The 22,389-nt window shown below is 33.7% G+C and overlaps 1 protein-coding gene across 1 annotated transcript in view; it reads right to left on the reverse strand.

The window, feature by feature from the left end:
* Positions 1–3,932: 3,932 nt before the first annotated feature.
* Positions 3,933–22,389, reverse strand: part of LOC149427059 (uncharacterized) — a 48,370-nt gene continuing 29,913 nt past the window's right edge. The window contains exon 8 of the mRNA XM_089634954.1: positions 3,933–12,482. Within this exon, the coding sequence (XP_089491080.1) occupies positions 12,440–12,482 (43 nt within the window). The 3' untranslated portion in view covers positions 3,933–12,439. The remainder of the gene's footprint in view (positions 12,483–22,389) is intronic.

Consider the following 22,389-nt stretch of genomic DNA (forward strand, 5'->3'; position numbering starts at 1 on the left):
GACTTGCCGGCAATCCGAAAAAACTGTTTCCGTATAATCCTACCGGCTGCGCCACTGTAACATATCGTTATTGTACGATATCTTCTTACGAGTAGAATACTGGGCCCTTTGGGTTCAGTCGCGTTCGGTTAAGTTCGGTAAAACCCAAACTTACCCGAACCTTTTAATAACCAAATACTACAGTATCTACATTATCAACATTGTTAAGAATATTCTTGACATTATTCAGATCTTCACTCATTGTTGCAGTTTGAGAATTGCCCGAGCTTTCAGGAACATTGAACATTATTACATTTTTAGATCCCGATTTTCTCTCGTCCATTTCATTCAAAGTTTCGCAAATTCCTGTTAGTTGTTCCGTTTCGATGTTGGTAGTTGACAAATGTTTGGAATGATTAAGTGAAATGTTCCTGTAGGCATTCAATTCACCTTCAAGAAAACCCACTTTGAACCCACCAGAAATCAATGGGTAATAATGTTTAAATGTGGATGAAGCAAGAGGTGTGTGCCTACTTTTAAATTTTTGATTTGATGTTTGAATGTGAATGACACAATGTATGTGTGCCTACTTTTATATTTATCATTTGATGTTTGAATGTGAATGACACAATGTATGTGTGCCTACTTTTATATTTATCATTTGATGTTTGAATGTGGATGACGCAATGAGTGTGTGCTTACTTTTATGTAAATGATTTTATGTTTAAATGTGGATGAATCAAGGCGTGTGTGCCCACAAAAATATTAAGATATATGTATGTTTGAATGCATTGACATAAATACAAAGAAGCGTTATGTTCATACTAATCGAACAAAAAATGTGGCACGTTCCTTTTACTAGATTGAAATCGAATAACGAACTGCAGGAGAAAAAAATAGACATAACATATTTGTGTGAATGAATGAAGTGGCTACAAATAACATCATACATAGCTAAATGAACGGAACGCGCGACACCAGTTGCGAGCTCAAAGTGGCCAAGTGACGGGCGAGCGTGACCTTGACAAGCGAAGTCACAGGTAAGTGATGAGCATTTGTGTATCGACGTTTTGCTCAGACTGCTCGCCGCCAACATACTCGCCCGTTAGTGGGCTGCTTTTACCCTCATTCTTGGTTAACAAACGGGAGAGCAGTAGTAGAATACCACGTACTGTCACTAGGTTGTCCTTCATACTCTTATGTGTTTCTGTGTTCGCTGACTCGCTTTATTTTATTCCAAAAGCATTATGAATAATTGTATTTATTGAAATAATTTTTGAGCGCATGCGATGGAAAGAAACTCAGATTTGGTTTTTGCTCGAGAATGATTTGTGCACATCTCAAAAGCTCAGAAAAGCATTTTTTTTTCACAAAAAAGAGCCTGGAGCGACGTGTTTCTGGCAGCCGGTGACAGCTTGTCTGAGCAACAGGTTTATGTGCGATACTAAACACAGTAAATCACCATCTTGTCCACTGGACCCAGTTCAGTGCAACCACGCAAGTTTGAATTTATGTGCCTAAAATTATCTTTTTGCCTGTTACAGGCAACTAATAGGTAAAAAAAATATTTGATGTAATGTTTGAATGTGGATGAAGCAAGATGAGTGTACCAAATATCATATTTATGATTTGATGTTTGAATGTCGATGAAGCAAGAAGTGTATATTTAACAATTAGCTTTTCGCCTGTTGCATGCATCAAAACACACGCTCTTGGGTTTGTGTGTAATGATTAATGCCAAACGTCACTGAGAAACAGCCATTCGTCAATCGGTACAGATCACACTTCTACAGATTTTCTATTTTCCGGTTCCATCAATTAAATATTTACAGTACCCACACAACACACTCTCTTGGAATACAGTACCTCCTACTTAATTATAATTGTGTGTATTGATGCATATATAGTACTTCCTACCTTCAGTACCCACCTACGGTATCTACCTACGTCACCTACCTAAGGTAACAACCTACAGTAACTAAGCAACACACGCTGCAGTACACCAATCTATTATCATGTACAATATCCGAGTAGGTACCAATAACAATTTTCGAGTTTTATTTTTGAAATCCGAACTATATTTGTATGTTGCTTGGATGTGCATGAAGCAAGAAGTGTGTCTCCTTTTATATTTATGATTTGATGTTTGAGTGCGGATGAAGCAAAGATGGTATGAAAAATTACCTATGAATTATTACAAAATAATAATAAATTTATCTCAACGTTAATTTTTATTCAATTAAAGTACCCGGTATGAGGCGGGAAGATAATTTTTTTAAATTTCATCCACTTTCATTCAAAAACACATGATATTGTGTGTAAATGCATATATTATAATGATTGATGCAAAACTTCACTGAGAAACAGCAATTTGTCAATCGGTACCTATCGCACTTATAGAGATTTTCATGTCAATGGACTAATGGTTCCCACGGTGGCGGTATCTAAATTAAATAATTATAATAAATGTGCAAAATGTAAAAACAGGCGCTACATAAATTTTATGTTAAAAAAAATATTATATCAGTTCCATTCGCATTTAAGAAAACAAATGCACCAACTTTGGTTATGGTTTGTGAAAAAGAGTTCTAATGCGATATCACCGAGTAGGTACTTATATATTTTTAAAGAACCTGAATGCGCCATACAAATTATCATAATTGATAGAAAAAAAATCATCATAATATCAAATTTAAAAAGAATCATGAAAAATAGTTCCCATTGTGTCCGGGTAGGTGATTTCGCAAAATAAAAAATGCAACAACCTTACGTATGGGTACTTTCTATTTACCATCAAATTTGTAATATTTAATAGAAAAAAGTACCTACCTTATAATAATTTTCACTTGAACAGCCTAATCAATTCTGCCTTCTGATTGGCTAGAGAAGTTATGCCAGATGGGGGACGTTCAGGGTAATAAGTGGGAAATTTTAAACAAAAACAAATTGAATAAAAAAATAATATATCTTTTAGAAGTCGTCTTTTCAACCTTTTAAATTCACGAACGCGTATGCACTTTTCCTAATAAATAATTTTTAATTTAAACTATAAATGTATGGAAACATTAAAAAAACTACAAATAAAAATATTACCTGTTACCTGAACCACCCGACTAGATTTCCTTAAAAAGTTGAATTGATTTAATAATAATAAAAAAAATAATTAATATGTCTTTTTATCGATAGCTTTTATACCACCCTACAACGATACCCGTGATTTGAAACAACTTTAATAATCTACATTAGTTTGTTATATCTTTTCCAACCCACTGTCAGAAATTTGAAAGTCATTCTATCGGCTTTTCAATTATTCCGTGTAAATTTATCGACCTTTTAAAAGTCGCTTCTAGTCGGTTCTATAAAATATAATTATTTTTCATTAGCTTCTGAAAACGCATTTTTATCAGGTTTTTCAAAAAAGGCCAAACCTGAATACGTTATTGCGGCGCAGTTTTAATAGATTTTACTAATTGCTACCAATTCTTAACGTTGCAAAACCTTCTGTCAACGATATTTTCTGAAATTTTAAACTACAGAGTCGTTTTTTTCGGAACACTGTCATATTCCGTGAGGCAACGGCGAAAACGAAAAAAAATTCCGATCTGACTTCAGAAATAAATTTAAAGCTTGTGTCCGATTTGTCAAGAGAATCTGCGAGGCGAACTGAACCTTGTCATTCGAAACAGTGGCGAGCAGAGTCAACTTTCGCCAGACAAAAGTGCAAATCTCCAGGAAAGAATTTCTCCATACATCGGCCCTGATACGCGAGCCTTCGACTGAAAACGAACCATACGGTCGTCTATACGTAAGGGAAAGATAGGTCGTTTTTCCGAGACAGGATTTCCTTAAAGAATAGCTACCACTGCTATTACTATATATATATATATATATATATAGTAATAGCAGTGGTAGCTATTCTTTAAGGAAAATATATATATATACATAGTGTAATTATGTACATAGCAAACTTTAAACTACCTACATAATCATAATTTCAATTGTAATCTAATTTCATTCTAATCCAAAACTTTGCACAACAAAGCTTTAATTATTGGTATTAATTACAATAAATTATAAATAACTAATAAAGTTGTCAAATATGGTGCCAAAAATCTATCGTCAACTAAACTTCAATAATAATTTTAAAACATTATTCGGAATCGCAATTGCGTGACGTCAACGCCACCAAATTCACAAATAGAAACGATTATGTCGTTTTGGCAGCAAATCGAAAATGGCACATTTTAAATCGCTTTGGAATTCGTTGACATAAAAACTGAAAATCCCCTATTATTACATCAGCAAGAAACATAAGAAAGTTAAAAATTATACAAGACGCTGAAAAAAAAATTTAGGTAGTTAAAAAAAATTGTAACCGTACCTAATGAAAGTAAACGCGTAAGTGTGTTCATGATTATAACTCAATGTATTTATTTCAACAAAAATAATAATGAACAAATTTATTCATTCAATTCTTTTCATGGATAAAGTATTATTAAATATTTTACTAGTACATACATATACACAGGCAAATCATTTTAAAGAGGACACCTTTAAATTTACTTGGGCACACCGTTAGTATCAAAAGAACTAGTTTGGTACACCTGCCTGCTGTCTCTTACCTCGCAAATGCCCAAAGAAACTGTACGTAGCCATATTTTTATATTATGTATACACCTACATAATATAAATATATTATGTTAAACATTGTTATTGTTAGTGTTGTTGTGAATAATAGAGGAGGATTTTGTTGAAAAATTCCCTCCTAGACCCAGATCTTCTTCCCTTGTAATGATCAAAATGATCTTCTTCCCTTATACAAACTAAAATATAGTCACGTTACCCTATCCCCAACAATTTTAAAAGGAATCGGCATCCTTAAAAGCCATTCCAATCTCTCGGCCCGTTCTGTCAATAATGACATTATTTCATCTAAATGGCCCAACTCCTCGCTTTTATTTACTGATGGCTCCAAATCTCCAGAATCTCCTAACTGTGGTATAGGTATTAACGTTTACCACAATAATTGTAATGACAGAATATTTCATTCAATTTCAAACCAATTTTCAGGCGGGTGCATTGCAATAATTGAATCTCTCAAATATAAACTAAAATAATTTTAAATATTACCTTGTTCTCTTTGACTCTCTCATGTTCCTCCAAAAACATAAGTCCAGTCCACATTGGTATTGTGGGTATGTTGCGGATTCCTTGGCAAGATAAGGAGGATCCAATCGTATTGTTACCCTCGTAAACCACATTCCCCCATCCGACGATATTGCGGATGCCTTGGCAAAACAAGGAGCGTCCAACCCTGTTGTTACCCTCGTAAACTACATTCCCCTATCTGACATTTTTTCCATCCTCAGAGATAGATACCACAATGTTTGGTCAGAATATTGGCATATTGCTAGTCAATACAAGGGAGCCTGCTATGCCTCAATACAAAGGACTACCCCATCAAAACCGTGGTTTCAACAATTCTCCCATTTCTCCAAAAAAGAAATTTCCTCACTTATTCAAATGAGGATTGGACATCGTTCTGTTCCTTCTCGTCTTTTTAAAATGCACGTGCTTGACTCCCAAGTTTATACATTCTGTGGTCTAGAAGTGGGAACCTTAGATCACATATTTTGTTGCTGTCCCTCTCTAAACAAATATCCTCTATTCTATCAAGCCTTATCAGAACATCCTTGAAGGATGAAAGCCAGAAACAATTTAAAAAAGCTTGAATGTTTATCTATTTATCTACATAATCGCCATTTTGTAAGCGCTGTGGCAATTTTTGTACACCCATGTCATTGAAGATGTGTTGAACTCCATCTTTCACCATGTCGTCGTTGATGAAGCACGTTTGTGGTCTTTTGTGAGCATTCGAGGGACCCATTTTGCGATAATCAGTACTAAGAACCGTTTCAATTCACATTAGTGAATTAGGTATATTTACGCTTTATAATGTCTACATTTATTTCCTACTTATTGATAATAGGGTTAACTGTAAGAAGTGGGATGTACCTACAAGTTATAACCTTTGTATAATAAAGATGTTTGATTTTGCATCCAAATGTCAAAGGACAAAAAGGTAAATAATTGTTATTTTTATCCACCCAGTACACCAAAACGCAACAAGGTTCTTTTTAAAATGATTTACCTGTACACAGGGCCGGCTCTGAGACAAAATTTTGGCGCCCCTTGTTAAAACCAGTACATTTACTAGGTAGGTGATTGCTGTAATCAATAATTTGTGTAGCACCATTTTTATGAAAAACAATCTCAAGGGTGATGTGTTAGGACTGTTAGGTGTTAGGCACCCAGAGCAGACTGCTCCAATTGCGCCCGCCTAGGGCCGACCCATCCTGTACATAGTTATTATGTCAATCTCAAGGGTGATGTGTTAGGACTGTTAGGTGTTAGGCACCCAGAGCAGACTGCTCCAATTGCGCCCGCGTAGGGCCGACCCATCCTGTATATAGTTATTATGTCAATCTCAAGGGTGATGTGTTAGGACTGTTAGGTGTTAGGCACCCAGAGCAGACTGCTCCAATTGCGCCCGCGTAGGGCCGACCCATCCTGTACATAGTTATTATGTCAATCTCAAGGGTGATGTGTTAGGACTGTTAGGTGTTAGGCACCCAGAGCAGACTGCTCCAATTGCGCCCGCCTAGGGCCGACCCATCCTGTACATAGTTATTATGTCAATCTCAAGGGTGATGTGTTAGGACTGTTAGGTGTTAGGCACCCAGAGCAGACTGCTCCAATTGCGCCCGCGTAGGGCCGACCCATCCTGTATATAGTTATTATGTCAATCTCAAGGGTGATGTGTTAGGACTGTTAGGTGTTAGGCACCCAGAGCAGACTGCTCCAATTGCGCCCGCGTAGGGCCGACCCATCCTGTACATAGTTATTATGTCAATCTCAAGGGTGATGTGTTAGGACTGTTAGGTGTTAGGCACCCAGAGCAGACTGCTCCAATTGCGCCCGCGTAGGGCCGATCCATCATCTCAAGGGTGATGTGTTAGGTGTTAGGCACCCAGAGCAGACTGCTCCAATTGCGCCCGCGTAGGGCCGACCCATCCTGTATATAGTTATTATGTCAATCTCAAGGGTGATGTGTTAGGACTGTTAGGTGTTAGGCACCCAGAGCAGACTGCTCCAATTGCGCCCGCGTAGGGCCGATCCATCATCTCAAGGGTGATGTGTTAGGACTGTTAGGTGCTAGGCACCCAGAGCAGACTGCTCCAATTGCGCCCGCGTTGGGCCGACCCATCCTGTACATAGTTATTATGTCAATCTCAAGGGTGATGTGTTAGGACTGTTAGGTGTTAGGCACCCAGAGCAGACTGCTCCAATTGCGCCCGCGTAGGGCCGATCCATCATCTCAAGGGTGATGTGTTAGGTGTTAGGCACCCAGAGCAGACTGCTCCAATTGCGCCCGCGTAGGGCCGACCCATCCTGTATATAGTTATTATGTCAATCTCAAGGGTGATGTGTTAGGACTGTTAGGTGTTAGGCACCCAGAGCAGACTGCTCCAGTTGCGCCCGCCTAGGGCCGACCACTCCTGTAAATAGTTATTATGTCAAATGAGTTTTTTCTTCTCTTTTCAGCCCCTTGGCTACGACATACAAATCATAATAAATTAATTATGTTTGTAATAAAAACACATAAATTTGTTTTTGACCACGATAGTTTTATTTTCACTCCGAGTGAAAATAAAACTATCGTGGTCAAAATCAAATTTATGTGTTTTTATTATAAATTATGATGAGCCACAAAGTGAATGCTTTTTACAATTACGTAATTATGTTTGTATCACTGAAATTGTGCAGTGCTTTTTAAGACCGTGTTCACATACATATTTCGTATTACAAGTAGGTATTGCATATTTCGCTATAAAAATACCAAAGGGAAAATGTGGGTTTGATTGTGTATCCTAGGGGTTAAAGCAGACGTCTTAAAGCGAACTAATGCTTAAAGTTTATATAAAATTATAATTGGGAGCAAATACTGTTGACACTAGTTAAGTGGAAGTTGCACGGGGAAGCATTGAACAGAATTAGATCCCTCAAGAGTCACCAAAAGTCAATCAGAAGAAAAACTACACCATAAATAATTATCATTTTTCATTTATTTTAAGACCAGTTTCTCACTTACAAATTGTCTACAGACTGGTACAAGTATAATGTCAGTTAATAGTGAAAAATATTTCAGCAATATATTTTAGGCAACAAGTATTGCATATTTTTATTTAATATTTATTCTCTGTTTCACAAGTGAAATGTATACTGTCCAACTAGTTTACATTGTTAAAATGTATTGGAATTTGTTTATGGTAGAATATCCAGCATCGTAATAATGTTTTTACTAAATTTTCTGTTGATTCTCACAAAAAGGGTCCAAATGAGTCCATGGAGTTGCAAAACGATAGTCGCGAGAAACTGTTTGGAATACGTTCAATATACTAAATATGGAAACAATTGTACGTTATTCTTTTATATTTTCATAAAGCTGACACTTTGTAACAATAATAATAATAAATACAAATTATCATTATTATCTTTGGATATTTTGTGAAAGATTTACATTTGATATATTGACTTTCAACGAATATCAAATATTTTTTTGCAAATTTATCAAAACCAGAAATTTCCAGAGCGGGTTTTGCAACTTCACACTACTCAAATGTCCATCAGAATCAACTTTTTCTGAAAATTTTGATTTCATATTTATTCTGCAATAATGTAAAGCATTCACAACTAAATTTCCAAAATACATACCTACCTCATATTTTTCAAAAACATTATAATTGTGTAACAGACTGTATACCAATTAATTATGGAAGAAAGGGTATGGAACACTCTGTACAATAATTATTTGAGTGTAAAGAATGCATGTGAAATTTGATATAAAAATAAGCCAATTGCGTAACTGGGTAATCAAGGGCAAAAGCAGACCTTTCAAACAATATTGCTGCATTTATTCATTCTTCACTAATTGTCTAAACAATACTATCATAAAATGGGCTGCAAATTTGTCGATTAGTTAACTCCTGAGTCATTTTAAATCACCAAAAACATAGGTTGGTAGTTGAAGACTTTTCGCAGCAAGTCAAAGACATAATATGTGTACCTTTTTCAAGATTATTTGTATAAGAAATCTTGTGGTGAGTAGAATAAGTTTGTACAGCTCGCTTCAAAATAATAATAATATAATCCAAATGAAATAACAAATTCAAAGTACTGCATTTATTTTTATATAAAGTTTACCATTTGATTTAATGCACTAAATGTGTATTGATTAAATTTACAGAAAATAGAAGCAGGTTTACATATTTCTATTCAACAGGTCGTGAATGCAGCACTATCCAGTCACACATTATATGTTCATTGTTTTCATTACGATTGATTGTTCTTTATTTTGGAAAATATCTTTTGAAGGTTGCTCAAATGCTGCTTTGATAGTTATGCATTCGAGTGACATAATTGATTAAACCTCAGATAAAGTAGTTGTCTTCTACCAATACTCCACATTATCCATAATTATATTCCAGTTTAATTCTCACTGCATTGCTTGTTCATAACTGGTTAACTTTCTTTCATTCGGAATGACTTGTGTTGGTTTCTGTCACCGGGTGATTGAGATTATTCTACCTCAGTTAATGGTGGAGTAGATGGTGAAGTGGTTTGGCTATAACCTAACATACAATATACAGCGTTATAAGCCATCACCATAGTGATCCAGTCCCAAAGTTCTGTATGGCCCTAACATTCCATTATTTTATAAAAGCTTTACTCAACATTTTAAATGTGAGAGATTGCTAGGTATATCATTTAAATTTTAAGTATTAAAAACTAGCATTTTAATAAATAATTTAGGTTAAATAAGTATGTAGTACATAAATAAGAAGAATTGACCTATTTCAAAAATATGTCAATAAATTTTTTGGTGTAAATTTATTTATCATTTATGAAATAAATTATTACAACAGTGCTCTTCTTCTCATCACAAACAATCAAAGCGATTATAAAACCTACTTATTTGCATATACAGCATGATCTGATCTATAAACATTACTGATGCTAAACATGTTATTCTAAATGACTATGTACCTACTACATCAAGCCATAGAAGTACAAAATACCACAGTATTTTTATTAAATATCCTAACGGCACACTCTTCATGAGGTAAGACTTGTGTTAAATCTAATGAATGCACAACAGTGACTTTACTATTGTCACTGTGGTGTTTCAATCACGTGCTTAGGTTAAAAGAAACTGACTTCTGACACTCGTAGTTGTATTGCAATCATATAACAAAAACATTCAAAGCAATTTAGTAAGGGAATGTGCACTAATTGAAGCAATCTTTTTCAAATAACATCACTTAATAAAATTGGTTTTTCATTACTCATATTTAAGAATTTGCACAAACAATGATGAATTGGTATCTCCAAGTTTTCTACTGTTCACTATTGTTGGTCGGTGAACAGAGTTTAGCGTCTGTGCTTCTTATTTTAAACGTTCAATGCGTAACTTGCTCATTTTGTCATTGTCCGTGTAATGTATTCATTTAAAGGTTTTATATTAAAAATAAAAAGAGAGGGGACTAGACTAGGGTGCTAAAATATTTAATATTAGTTTTCTTTTGTGGTTATTCTCCACAGATTAAATATTGCTTTTTAATTCACAATATAGGGTGTCTGGGGGTAAAGTGCACAAACTTCGGGAGCTGATTGATTGTACATGATAGTACAGTTAAAAAAGATAAATAACTTTTTCGAAATTTGTTTTCAGGTACAAAAGTTGAATTATTTGTATGGAAAAATATTTTTGTATGGAAAAATATTTTTGTATGGAAAAAAACAACAATCTTCAAAAGTTATTTTACCTGTAGTTACCTTTTTTACTCTACCACCGCAGAATCACCTCCCGAAGTTACACTTAACCCTGGACACCTGCATAGCGGAAATTTCTTCGAATAAGGAACATTAATAACCTTTTTTTTGCATACATACTAAAAATATATAGGAAATTGTTTTTGGAAAACTTGAAATCAAATAGACAGAATTCAAATATAGGGCCACTAAAAGATTTTCATATGAAGTGTAATGTGTATCAGTTAAATGAAAAATAAAAATCATAGAATTTCCGGGGATGAAAATATGTTTCTATGTTAATTAATTATTCATCATGAATGTTTTCCGCTGTATGTATTTTGTTATGACTTTTCCTAGTTCTTCTAAAGCCTCCTTATTATCAATCATTTGCTTGGCTGCATTTATAGTTTGTTTATATGAAGACTGAATATATTATGGGCATAACCATCACACCCTCAAACCAGGCAAGGGACTTGAGGTGGTTTTGGAATAACTCTGCTTTGTGCGTTATAACATTATTTTAGTTAGATATATATATATACATACTGATGGAATCTGAAGGAATCCGTGACAGGGATAAACAACTAAACTGTTTGCAATGGATTGTAAAACCTCCTGTCCTCAATTTCCTATTGGCTATAGAATGCTGCAATATAAGTTTCTTGCATTTCAAGTCTCAAGATAATGGGCAAGAGAGATAGTCTCGGGTTTTATCTGGTCAATGTTATATTTCAGAGACATACAGTTTTTTTTTTTAAATTTAAATATTTGTAGATGTGAAAAGGGTGTTCATCAATCACACAAAAGTGTTAGTAAAATAGCAAGTGTCTTTGAATATCATTCTGTGATGTTTGCGTGAACATTGCGCACCATTTGCCAATTCGAAACTTTAGATTTTTTCTAATGTAATTGTTTAATCTTATAGTTGAAATAAGTATAGGTAGGTATACCTTGCTATCCGGAATAGTAATTTGATCAGAAATGTTTGTTAAAAGTAAATTTGGCAATGTTGGTGAGGTGGTTAACCATCACCTAGTAAGTAAGAGAATAAGTCAAGAAAAAAGTTTAAAATAAGTTTAAGGTTATTTTTTCGCATTTGCTTTGACAAATGGAAAAGCTTTAGTAATGCCAGTCATAAGTCTAAAAGTCGTGGCAAAAACATGTCTTTTAGCTACTCGAGCGATGAGTGTTCGGTTTTTGATTTGGCCATTTGATTTAATTAATATCATTTCTCAAAATATGAATATGGAAACATATGAACTGCTTACTGCGGTTTAAATCCAATGAATGCTCCTAGATTTCACCGTTTATCCCATATTTTTAGGCTCTACAAAACTTGGCACATTATGGCATGCAGAAGTTTTTGCAATCGTTTGAGTGGTGAATCGTTTCTTCCAAGCCTATTGTGTTCTCTATAAATTAAAAATAAACTAAAATTGTGAGCAAAAGAGGATGAGGACTTGGACTGGAAAGATTCCCGAAACTGAATGAAATCAATGAGACAATCCATTGCATGTAAAAACGGATAAATAAAAAACAAACCTACCAAAACCTACATGGGTAATTCAGCCGTTGCCCTTCTCCACTAAGATAAGAACCAAAGCAGTCTGAACTTCTTTGCATTAAAGCTGAAAATTAAAATCCACATGTAAGTGTTTAGGGTAATGTTATTTTTTTAAATATCTATGTATTTTGATTATCAAAAAATTTGCCATATTGACAGATCGATTGATAGAAGACATGGATTATGGCATTTTACAAATTTTCCAGGAAAAATTTGCTTCACAGAAAACATAAATCAAAATCAGATGAACAAAAAATAGTACAACCTATAGATCCTACCATGCAAGTATAATAGTATTTTCAGAAGTCGATGATTATTAAATAAGTACAGTCTAAGTGCGTCCAACGTTCCAATGATGGATGAAAAATGCAATAAAACCAACTCATCCATATTATTTTTTGTTAATACAATCTTTTAAATCTTAAATAAACGATCCAAATACATATACAGAGAAATATCGATCACATGCACATGCAATCTTCCAAAACTGAAAAGACACATTGACGTTATGGTGGTAAAGGATAGAAAGAGAACAGATATGGAACTGACATATGCAAGCCCCTTGTCATTGGCAAATCGTTGAAGTATAGGTGATTTAAGAATACAAAAACTTTACCCATAAAATACTATGCAAAAAAAAGGCTTGGATGACTGAACATTTTTGATTTGTTGTTTAGGAACCTTGATGCAGAAATGGGCGTAAAACAACGAAATATTTTATTGACAACAAGTATGCAGTTCACCAAGTGATACAACATTTGTATGAATGTAGTTTTTTAGCAATTGATTTCCCGCTTTCATTGTTTTTATTATTAGGTCCCTTCGAAAATGATAGATAGAGGTTTCACCGTATTATGCAAAATAAAAATTGAAGAAAATGTACATTAATTAAAAATATTTCTTTAAGAACAAAAAATTTGGTTATTAAAAAAGTTTTTTTGACAAAAATCAAAAGTTCATGAATTACTTTTTTATATAGAAGACAAAATTACTGAAATTATTTTTAGCGTTTTCATTTCAAGTGCGGAAAACACGCTCGAGGATAATATAGAACTAATTGTTTATATACAGAGTCGTAAAATAATAACAGAAGTTTATTTTTGTAAAACTGACAAAATTAACGCCATAATACATTCATTGGGAAGACGAGTGTGGTAAATTTAGGTTCACACAATAAATTATTTGGTGACTTTGTGTACACTTGGGCTTGATCAGTTTTGTGGAAAAGCTAAAAATGGGGATTAAAATAGTATCAATAATATTGACTTAGAAATAATGTTAAACTATATGTATATATTATGTTAACATCCAAACACCTGTAATTAATATTTTTATGAGGTACTTATAATGATAAATGTCGTTGTTTCGCGCTTAATAAAATGATAATAATGACATGCACACAATATAATGATTAATGTTAATAATATGATACATTACAATTATAATTTAGTCTTTTCCAAAGATATTAGGCATTTCCAATACATATATCTTTTTGAAGATCTTGGATTATACATTGCATTTAACACACAACTCTTCCCAGAGAGCTATCGACTTCCTAGCTTCGCAATTCAGATTCGAGGAGGATATAATATGTATATAGATATTGCATTCCATTTCAAGTTCAGCAATTATTTGCTTTTATTAAATTACTAGCTGAAGTCTCCGGTGTTACCCGGGCTTTACACAGACTTTCCAAATATAATGTGTGCAAAATATCATCAACCTCGGAATAAAACTGTTGCCATTTTATAGTTCTTAATATCGCCACTGTTCAGGCACCAACGTTCGCATACATGCATAAGTTTTGAGATGCCTAAATTTTAATGTTGGAGAAATAATTTTATTTGAATGCTTTTGTTTATTTCTATTACTATACCAGCATCAGCATAATGGTAGATATATCTGTGAAATTTCCTTTACATAAACTTATAAACCGAATTTTAATGTTTGTGAAACATATTGTAGCTCTCAAATTTGCAGTCTCTCAAAAATGTGTGTATTGTGGTTTGATGACTTTTGCCTGAACATTCCTATATTATCATTAAACAAAAAGGAAAAAATGTATTTTGATGTCTTGTTAAAATGAGCAGATAGTGATTTACCTGCGAAATACATTCATCAGATTTAAATAAACCATGCCATCATTTGGAGAAAGTTGAGATAGCGGGGAATGAAATAAAGAATAATGCATTAAAATATAAAAAAGGCTCGTAAGCCAGTAATACACGCGTTTGTACAAAGTATATAATGTAATATTCATATGGCCATTGATTAATATAATGCATAATAAATAGAACTTTTCAAATTGGAGTGGCTTCGAGGCGGTCTGCTTTAAGCCGCATGAAATCACACATGTGATGAAACAAACCAATAAACTGGTTCAAACTAGTTTGTAACACCTGCCCGCAGTGCCATCTTACCCCACAGTAGCCCCATGATACAGAACACCGTTTAAATTTATCCTAATTCATATTCATTAACAAATACAGCAAGGCAGAAGGAGTTTAGTCGCTAGAAGATGTTTTTGGTGCATTCTAAGGTAAGGCAAATGCCATTCCATTTCGCATTTATATTCATAAAGCCCTTCAAAAATCAATGCTTTAGGACTGCCTTAAGTGTCGCTTATATATTCCTTTTTTGGTGCAGCCAGTGAGCACTTTTGGGGAGTCGTGCTGAAAGTTATGAGAAAGGTTTTCATTCACGGTATGTCAGATACATTTTTTAATTAGTTAAGCAATAGTTTAATGAACATGAAAGCATTGTCGTGTTCTTTGCACAATTATAATTTAAGCTGGAATAGTACACAGATTCATACTTAATTTAAAACCAGGTTTAAATTTCTAGTTCTGAGTGTGGTGTTGAACCAGGGGACATGCACAAATATTCACTATTAAGTTAAAACCAGTCTGGTTTTCCAAATGCCCGATGAAATTCAAAACCTTTCTAAGGTTACCAGCGGAAAATAGACATCCAAATTAACCCCTCATCAAACAGCTATTATCTGTTGGGTCAATTTGTTCGCTTTAGAGAATAGCTCATATAGACTTATAGAAATCAGTGTATCCCTTTCTGTCATGGTGAGAAATATGATTTAAAAGGTATTAGAAAGAGAAAACACGACCCGTTATAATCAAATGTACAAATTAGCCACAAAATAATTGAAATGTACACCTCTATAAAAACAAAGGTTCCGACCGTAATTTGAAAAAAAATTATGAAACTTTGTGAATTTTTTATTAATTATTTTCATTTGGAACAAAAAACTGAGGTGACAGTAATGTCGCCACACTTGAGGTTTGTTATCAGTAATTTTAGTTCAGTGTATGTTAAGTGTTAAATACGTAAAGTGAGCCATTTTTTAAACTTTTTTATTTATAAATGTAATATATGTTTATTTCTAATCTAAAATTTGAAAACGTATTTCAACACAATTCAAAAACAGTGTATAGTTTTCAGATAGTTCAGAAAAATTCCATTTGTTTGGATTTTATTGCAAAGCGGAAATACAAACAATTTCACAGCGTCTTTGAAAAATATAATGGTCAATATGTCAGAGGCCTGCGGGGTTAATAGACTTGCCCTAACATGAAGTCTGGGTATCATTTGGACGAGTTGAAGACAAACCACTTAACATCAAGAATGCTTTGAATAAATCATGACATCAGTTGTACACTGAAGAGCACACATTGAAATAACCAGACCGTGCGTTTGCAGCGCTATCCGTTGGGTGACTTTTCTATGAGGATCTGAATATTCGTTCTTAAACCAATCGCCTGGCACAGCAACGCTAAAATTAAGTGAGGTGGGTAAATTATAACACATTTGTAAAAGTAGTGTAACAAAATATTAAATTATGGAAACAAACCGGTCAGTGGCCGAGTTGACATCGCATTTGGGTCCCACCCAGGCGTAGTATGTTCAATTCCTCGGCTGGCTAAGTCCTCCATCACAACACAAGCGACATTTTCAGCTTACTGTGGTGGTAGTGGAAGATTTTCAAATATTGTCAGGTTATTCGTAACCCGGGAATGTTTGTCTTTCTTTTTTAAAAATTTTAAAAATTTAAAATTTAAATTTAAATTTAAGCCCAAACTTTTAACTACCCGATCAGGTAGTTAAGTGTTGCGCGCCATTGTAAAACGGACTAGTAATTCGTAAGCCGATTTTATTTTCGAGGATCGAATGGTGATATTACAATGCGAGTTGCCTGTTTACTGTCAGATTCATTTATTGACATATAACCAAAAGCCAGACGGTCTCGCCGCACTCCGCTCAAATTGGTTTGTTCTCCTTTCCCTAATTGACTCTTTTATTGATTTGAATGTCTATGGAGTGGAGTCTAAAATTCTGAGGAAAACCATTTACTCAAACTGGGGATTAATTAAAACTTAGTTTAAAACCACTTTTGTATTCAGAATGTAATGATACAATTCCAGTTGTGGGTTCATTTCTGTACCTCAGAAGTCAAAGGTCAGTTGTCCCGTTTTTTGTGAAAATGGGTTACGTATGAGACCTTTTCAGTTTTTTCAGTATCTACACAGAGGTATAAAGACGGTTGTCCTACGACAATGTGTTAGGTCAACATAAAAAGTCTGGTATCCCCACAATGTTCAAAGGAAAAAATTACTATTTCCTCTCTCCTGAACAATTTCAAAAATCTGACAAACGACCTTTGACTTCTGAGTCAAAATCTGAGGTACAGATTTGCTTACACATTTCGAAAGAAACCATTCTCATGTTCCAAGTGCAAAATATGAAATTCAAGTTGCAGACTATGTGCAGCAAAAATCGGAGGAAAACCATTTTCGTGTTCTGGGTGCCTTAACTCTTTGTACGCTAACGTATCAACTGTTGATACGGCAAAAAGTCCATACTCACACGCGGCCATATCAACAGTAGATATGGAAACTTTGACTGCCGATATTCCAGCGCTCTTTCGTAAAAAATGTATTTCCCGCTCACTTGGACATTCGTATAACTATCACGATGCTGACATCTACAAGAATTTCTCAAAAATAAAATTGTGTATCATAAAAAAACATCGATAATGAGGTGCGCATCTTCGCGCCTTCAAGTGCCATAGTTAACAATTTTGGCAACGGTTGGCGTTAGTACTAGTTTGTGATCTGCGCTTGCGAGCGCCGGGTGAATCTGCAAAATGTGCACCAATAACAAAATTTTACTTTGTTCGTTTATTTCAGATATCAATAATTAATAAAAAAAAAAAAAATTTCTCGTGTTTCGTCTAATGAATTTAATTTTACTGTACCCGCTAGTGACCTTATTGTGCCGATTGCGCATATTTTTTAATGTTTTATTGTGTTACAAAACTGAGTTCTTTACTTCACTACATACTTTATTAATTTCAAAATATTTTGTTATATATGTATTAGTTTTATATTACTAAAGTGCGTGTTATTTTCGTGTTTTACATACTATTTCAAAAATTGTTAGGAAACGTTCACAAAAAGTTTTTAGTTTTTAATTAATTTGATTTTTCGGATAAAAAATGGCCCATAGTTTGGAAGATAATGAAATTGAGAATATATTAAACATTTTGGATTCTGTTTATGAAATGTCGGAGGATGAATTTGAACCTTCGGAACTTTCAGATGCAGAAACTCAAGCGAATGAGTCTGTAAGTGAAGAAGTGTTACACTCAAGTGTCTGGACCTCATATTCCAATTTGATTATTTTCAATCCGGCGTTTCTGTACAATTTAACGAAAATTCAACAGAAAATGATTTTTTTGAACAATTTTTGAATCGCTCGATTATGAATGAAATTATTCGAGAAACACACAACTACCATACTTTTCTTCTCATTTCAAAGGAATTTGGTGCAAAGTCACGAATTCATAAGTGGAAGGACACAAGTTTTGAAGAAATGTATCTATTTTTTGCAATAACCATACTTTTGACAAGAAACGAACACTTGACTATTGCAGAGTATGTATTGAGTATTGGAATACAAATATGTTTCTAAGTTTTGGCCAGATCATGAGTAGAGACCGATATCAATTGTTGTTGCAAAATGTACATTTCTGTGATCGTCTTTATAAAATAAGGTTAATTTTAAATCACACCCGAACACTATTTAAAGAGTCTGTGATACCTTATGAAGACTTATGTATAGATGAAAGCATCATGGTTTTCAAGGGTAGGCTTATTTTTAAGCAGTATATTCCATCAAAACTTTTGTTTTGTGTGATGTGAAAACTGGATACATTCTTGATTTCATAATTTACTGCAGAGAAGGCACGGAAATTACAGATGACCAGAACTTGGGAATAACCGGCGCTGTTGTGTTACTACACTTCTAATTATTTTGGCAAAGGGCACAATTTGTGGTGTGACAATTGGTACTCGAGTCCAAAGTTATTCAATTTTTTGCATTCGAAAAAAACCAATTCCTGTGGGACGGTAAAAAAGACCCGAAAGGAAATGCCAAAATTTATTAAACTGAAAAAAGGCGAATTTGCGTCAAAAATCCCCTTTTGACATTAAAATGGTGTGATAAAAGGGATGTACATATGCTAACTAACTTGCACGATAACTCATTTAAAGAAACCACTAAAATAAATCGCCAAACTAAACAACCCATTCGCAATCCCGCCTGTATCACTGATTACAATAAATTTATGGGAACTGTTGACAAAAGCGACATGATGCAGAGCAGTTTATCTTGTATGCGGAAGACCATAAAATGGTATAAAGAAGTATTATTTCACATACTTGACCTATATTTATTGAATTAATTTGTTTTGTACACCCGTTGGCACCCCAATTGGTAGTTATTATGCAACTAGTTGAGAAATATAAACCAGAGATATCTCAAATACCAGAGCCTAATATATCAGCCCACCTCAACCCGTGTCGGGTTTTGCCTAAATATGCCACTAAGCATATGGCCCAATTGATTCCATCACCCGACAAAATAAGAAAAGAAAAAAAACGCGCAGACGATGTTGTGTATGCCGATTGAAAAATAAAAAAAATGCAGTTAACGAGATGCGTATGTAAAGAATGTGGTGTGTCTGTACATATCGAACCCTGTTTTAAGGTTTACCATAGTTCCAAAAAATGTGACCGACACAGATTCCTCTAAAGTGCTTTAATAATTAAAACAATATTTATTACGTGACAGAAAATGTATGTGTTATTTTTAAGATTGAGCTATAGAAAACGTTTTCATAACTAAAAATTATAAGTGATCATGGTGTCCCACTTGTGTCTATCAACGCAGTGGCCTAAGTACACACACGCTGAGTGAATGGCGCGACCACATTCAAAAGATACGGTATGTTTTTGTATGAAATTTTATGTTTTTGTTTTTATAAACATCTAAGAGTTTTGACACACGATTTGTTTTCATATTGTGGAGAATAATCTGTTCTGTCTATATAGTCCAATAAATCATGCCATAATGCTATTATTTCACATTTAATTGCGTACATAGGTATTTGAAAATATGTACCGCTTACCGGTATAGATAAAACAGAGCAAATTAACGCGTTTAAAAGGTTAATAATTAATGCTGGGGACTGGGGAAAAATTCACTCAAGTTAAAAAAAATTTTGTGTTCCGAATGCACAGTTAATATTCCAGATGAGGTTTAATCTGCTGACGCATTTCGAAGGAACCGATTCTCGTATTCAAAATGCAGTTATAAAATTCTAGTTGTGGACTTTGTGCTGCCAGAATCGGGGGAAAATCATTTTCATATTCTGGGTGTAGTTTTAATGAAAGTGAGATCCAGCATACAGATTCACTCTTAAATTAAATTGTGTTCAGAATGTAACGATAATTAACCAGTTGCGGATTCATCGAAGAGAAGGGAACCATTCTCACGTTCCAAGTGCAAAGGAGGAAAACCGCGGGTGATACAACAAACATCTTTTTACCCCGAGGGTAAAGAGATTCCCCATCTCTGATTTAAAGCGAGGCAGAGGGAAACAAGCCACACATTCCAAATAGCAGAAATAAGATGTTCAGAACAGGAGAAAGCCAATATCTCCTGTCTTTAAGACTTTTTAAAAAATTAACAAAACATTTATTTAAAAAAAATTATCATAATTAAAAACCCTTGAAGAAATTGAAAATTACATAGTAAAAATGTAATGTGTCGAACAGAAAAAATAATGGGTTGATTATAAGCAAGAAAAACACTATACATTACCGTAATTTTATAATAATCATTATAATTAATTTTATAATGGCACATTAAATTAAAAATGAATTGCTAAATTTTGTAGATGATGGTTATTCCCTCATATCCAGTTTATAATCGACAACATAACATACAAAAGCTGAGCGACTTAGAGATAAGATATCAACTTGTGTAAGCTTTGATAGGCATTCTGGAAGCATAGTGCTCAGTATTCATAGTACACACCACATATAATGATCACTGACTAAAGAAAAGTATTAACATGGTTAAGTAAAGTGGGGCAAGGACCAATAATAGATAAATAACAGACAGAACCTGGATAACCACTTATTAACCTTTAATTGATTAAAGACTCTCAAAGAGAGGTGTAGTACATATTGCTTCAAGCCTACCAGATAGCTACAAAAGTGCACAGAGTTGGCAGCAGTGTTGCTTGAAGAAGAATGGACAAGTGCAGGTACTCCCAATGTATGCAACGCTGCAGTAATATCTTGTAGAGGTTATTACATAGACAAATAGCTTTGTTACAAACTTAACATGTTAATAATTGTAAATAAATAATATGGCCAGTTCCACACAACATTATCATAATGAAAAATACAATGTATGAAGTTTTTAACCTACAAAATTTCAAATAGGTTTTCTTTGTTATCGAAAATATAAATAAATAAAAACTCAACTATATCAATAAAAACACATTTTTTCTCAGAAACTGAAAACACCTAAATATTTTGTTTCAAAACAATCACACGCAAATCTTATTTGGTTAATTTCAAAATATCTAATACTCCAATATGTTCAAATCTATTGAGATCACGATAGTATGGAATTTCATACCGTAATAATATTATTTTACGTACTTTTGGCTATTTAGATCTGCGTAAGGATTACTACGGAATTTATAATATTATAATTATATTATTAATCTGATTAGTAATACCAAAGCATACTATTTTTAAAAACTTAAAGGCACACATCTGTCAAAATATCAGTTACACCTATGGAAACAAACTACACAACATACAAAATAGGGAATTAGTTGTTGAAGTACAATCATAAATACATATGTATTCCCTTGTACTTAGTTGGTGTGGGTTAGTTTCCTACCTGAGGATTGAATGCATGCTGTTAGCTGTTAGGTTAGTAAGAGAATGGTTAAGAGTCTGTTCCGATGTACAATATGTAAATTATGTATTAGTTACACTTACTATATTGTTATAAGTGCTCATGGGAATCTTTTTTATAGTAAATTATTCAAAAAATGCTCTTGCGAATGTATTAATTTATAATTTCTTAATATGATTAATTATAAGGTTTGATGTGTTAATATTAAATAAATAATACTTGTCTCTATTCACCAAGAAGAAATCATTTTAAAACAATTAAATTACTTAACAATGAGATGATAGACCTCACGCATGTATACAATTTAGTTTTATATAAATGTGTATAAATTGCAAGCGCCAATAAGGGATGGGCGCTAAAATGGATTACAATGTAAATAGACATATTAGTTTGTTGCTTTTATGAAAATATTTGTTTGTTATTTAAAATGGTTTCAACTCAGTGAGCTCTGAAGTTATAGGTATGAATTTATTATAATCTTTTATAATTAGGGTTTGAGATGTAATTATTAAAATAAATAAATTAAATATGATACAGAGTTTATTGCATCGGTTTACTAGCAGAATTTGGTAACTTACATTTGGGTGTTTCTGAGATAATGGATGTTTAATGTTTCAAGAAGTCCATAAATCAGCAATCGGAAGATAAACACGCATTGCACATTTCAAAATATGTAC

The sequence above is a fragment of the Hesperophylax consimilis genome, chromosome 1 (genome assembly GCF_061612785.1).
Source record: "Hesperophylax consimilis isolate HC1 chromosome 1, BYU_Hcon_1.0, whole genome shotgun sequence".
Classification (NCBI taxonomy): Eukaryota; Metazoa; Arthropoda; class Insecta; order Trichoptera; family Limnephilidae; genus Hesperophylax; species Hesperophylax consimilis.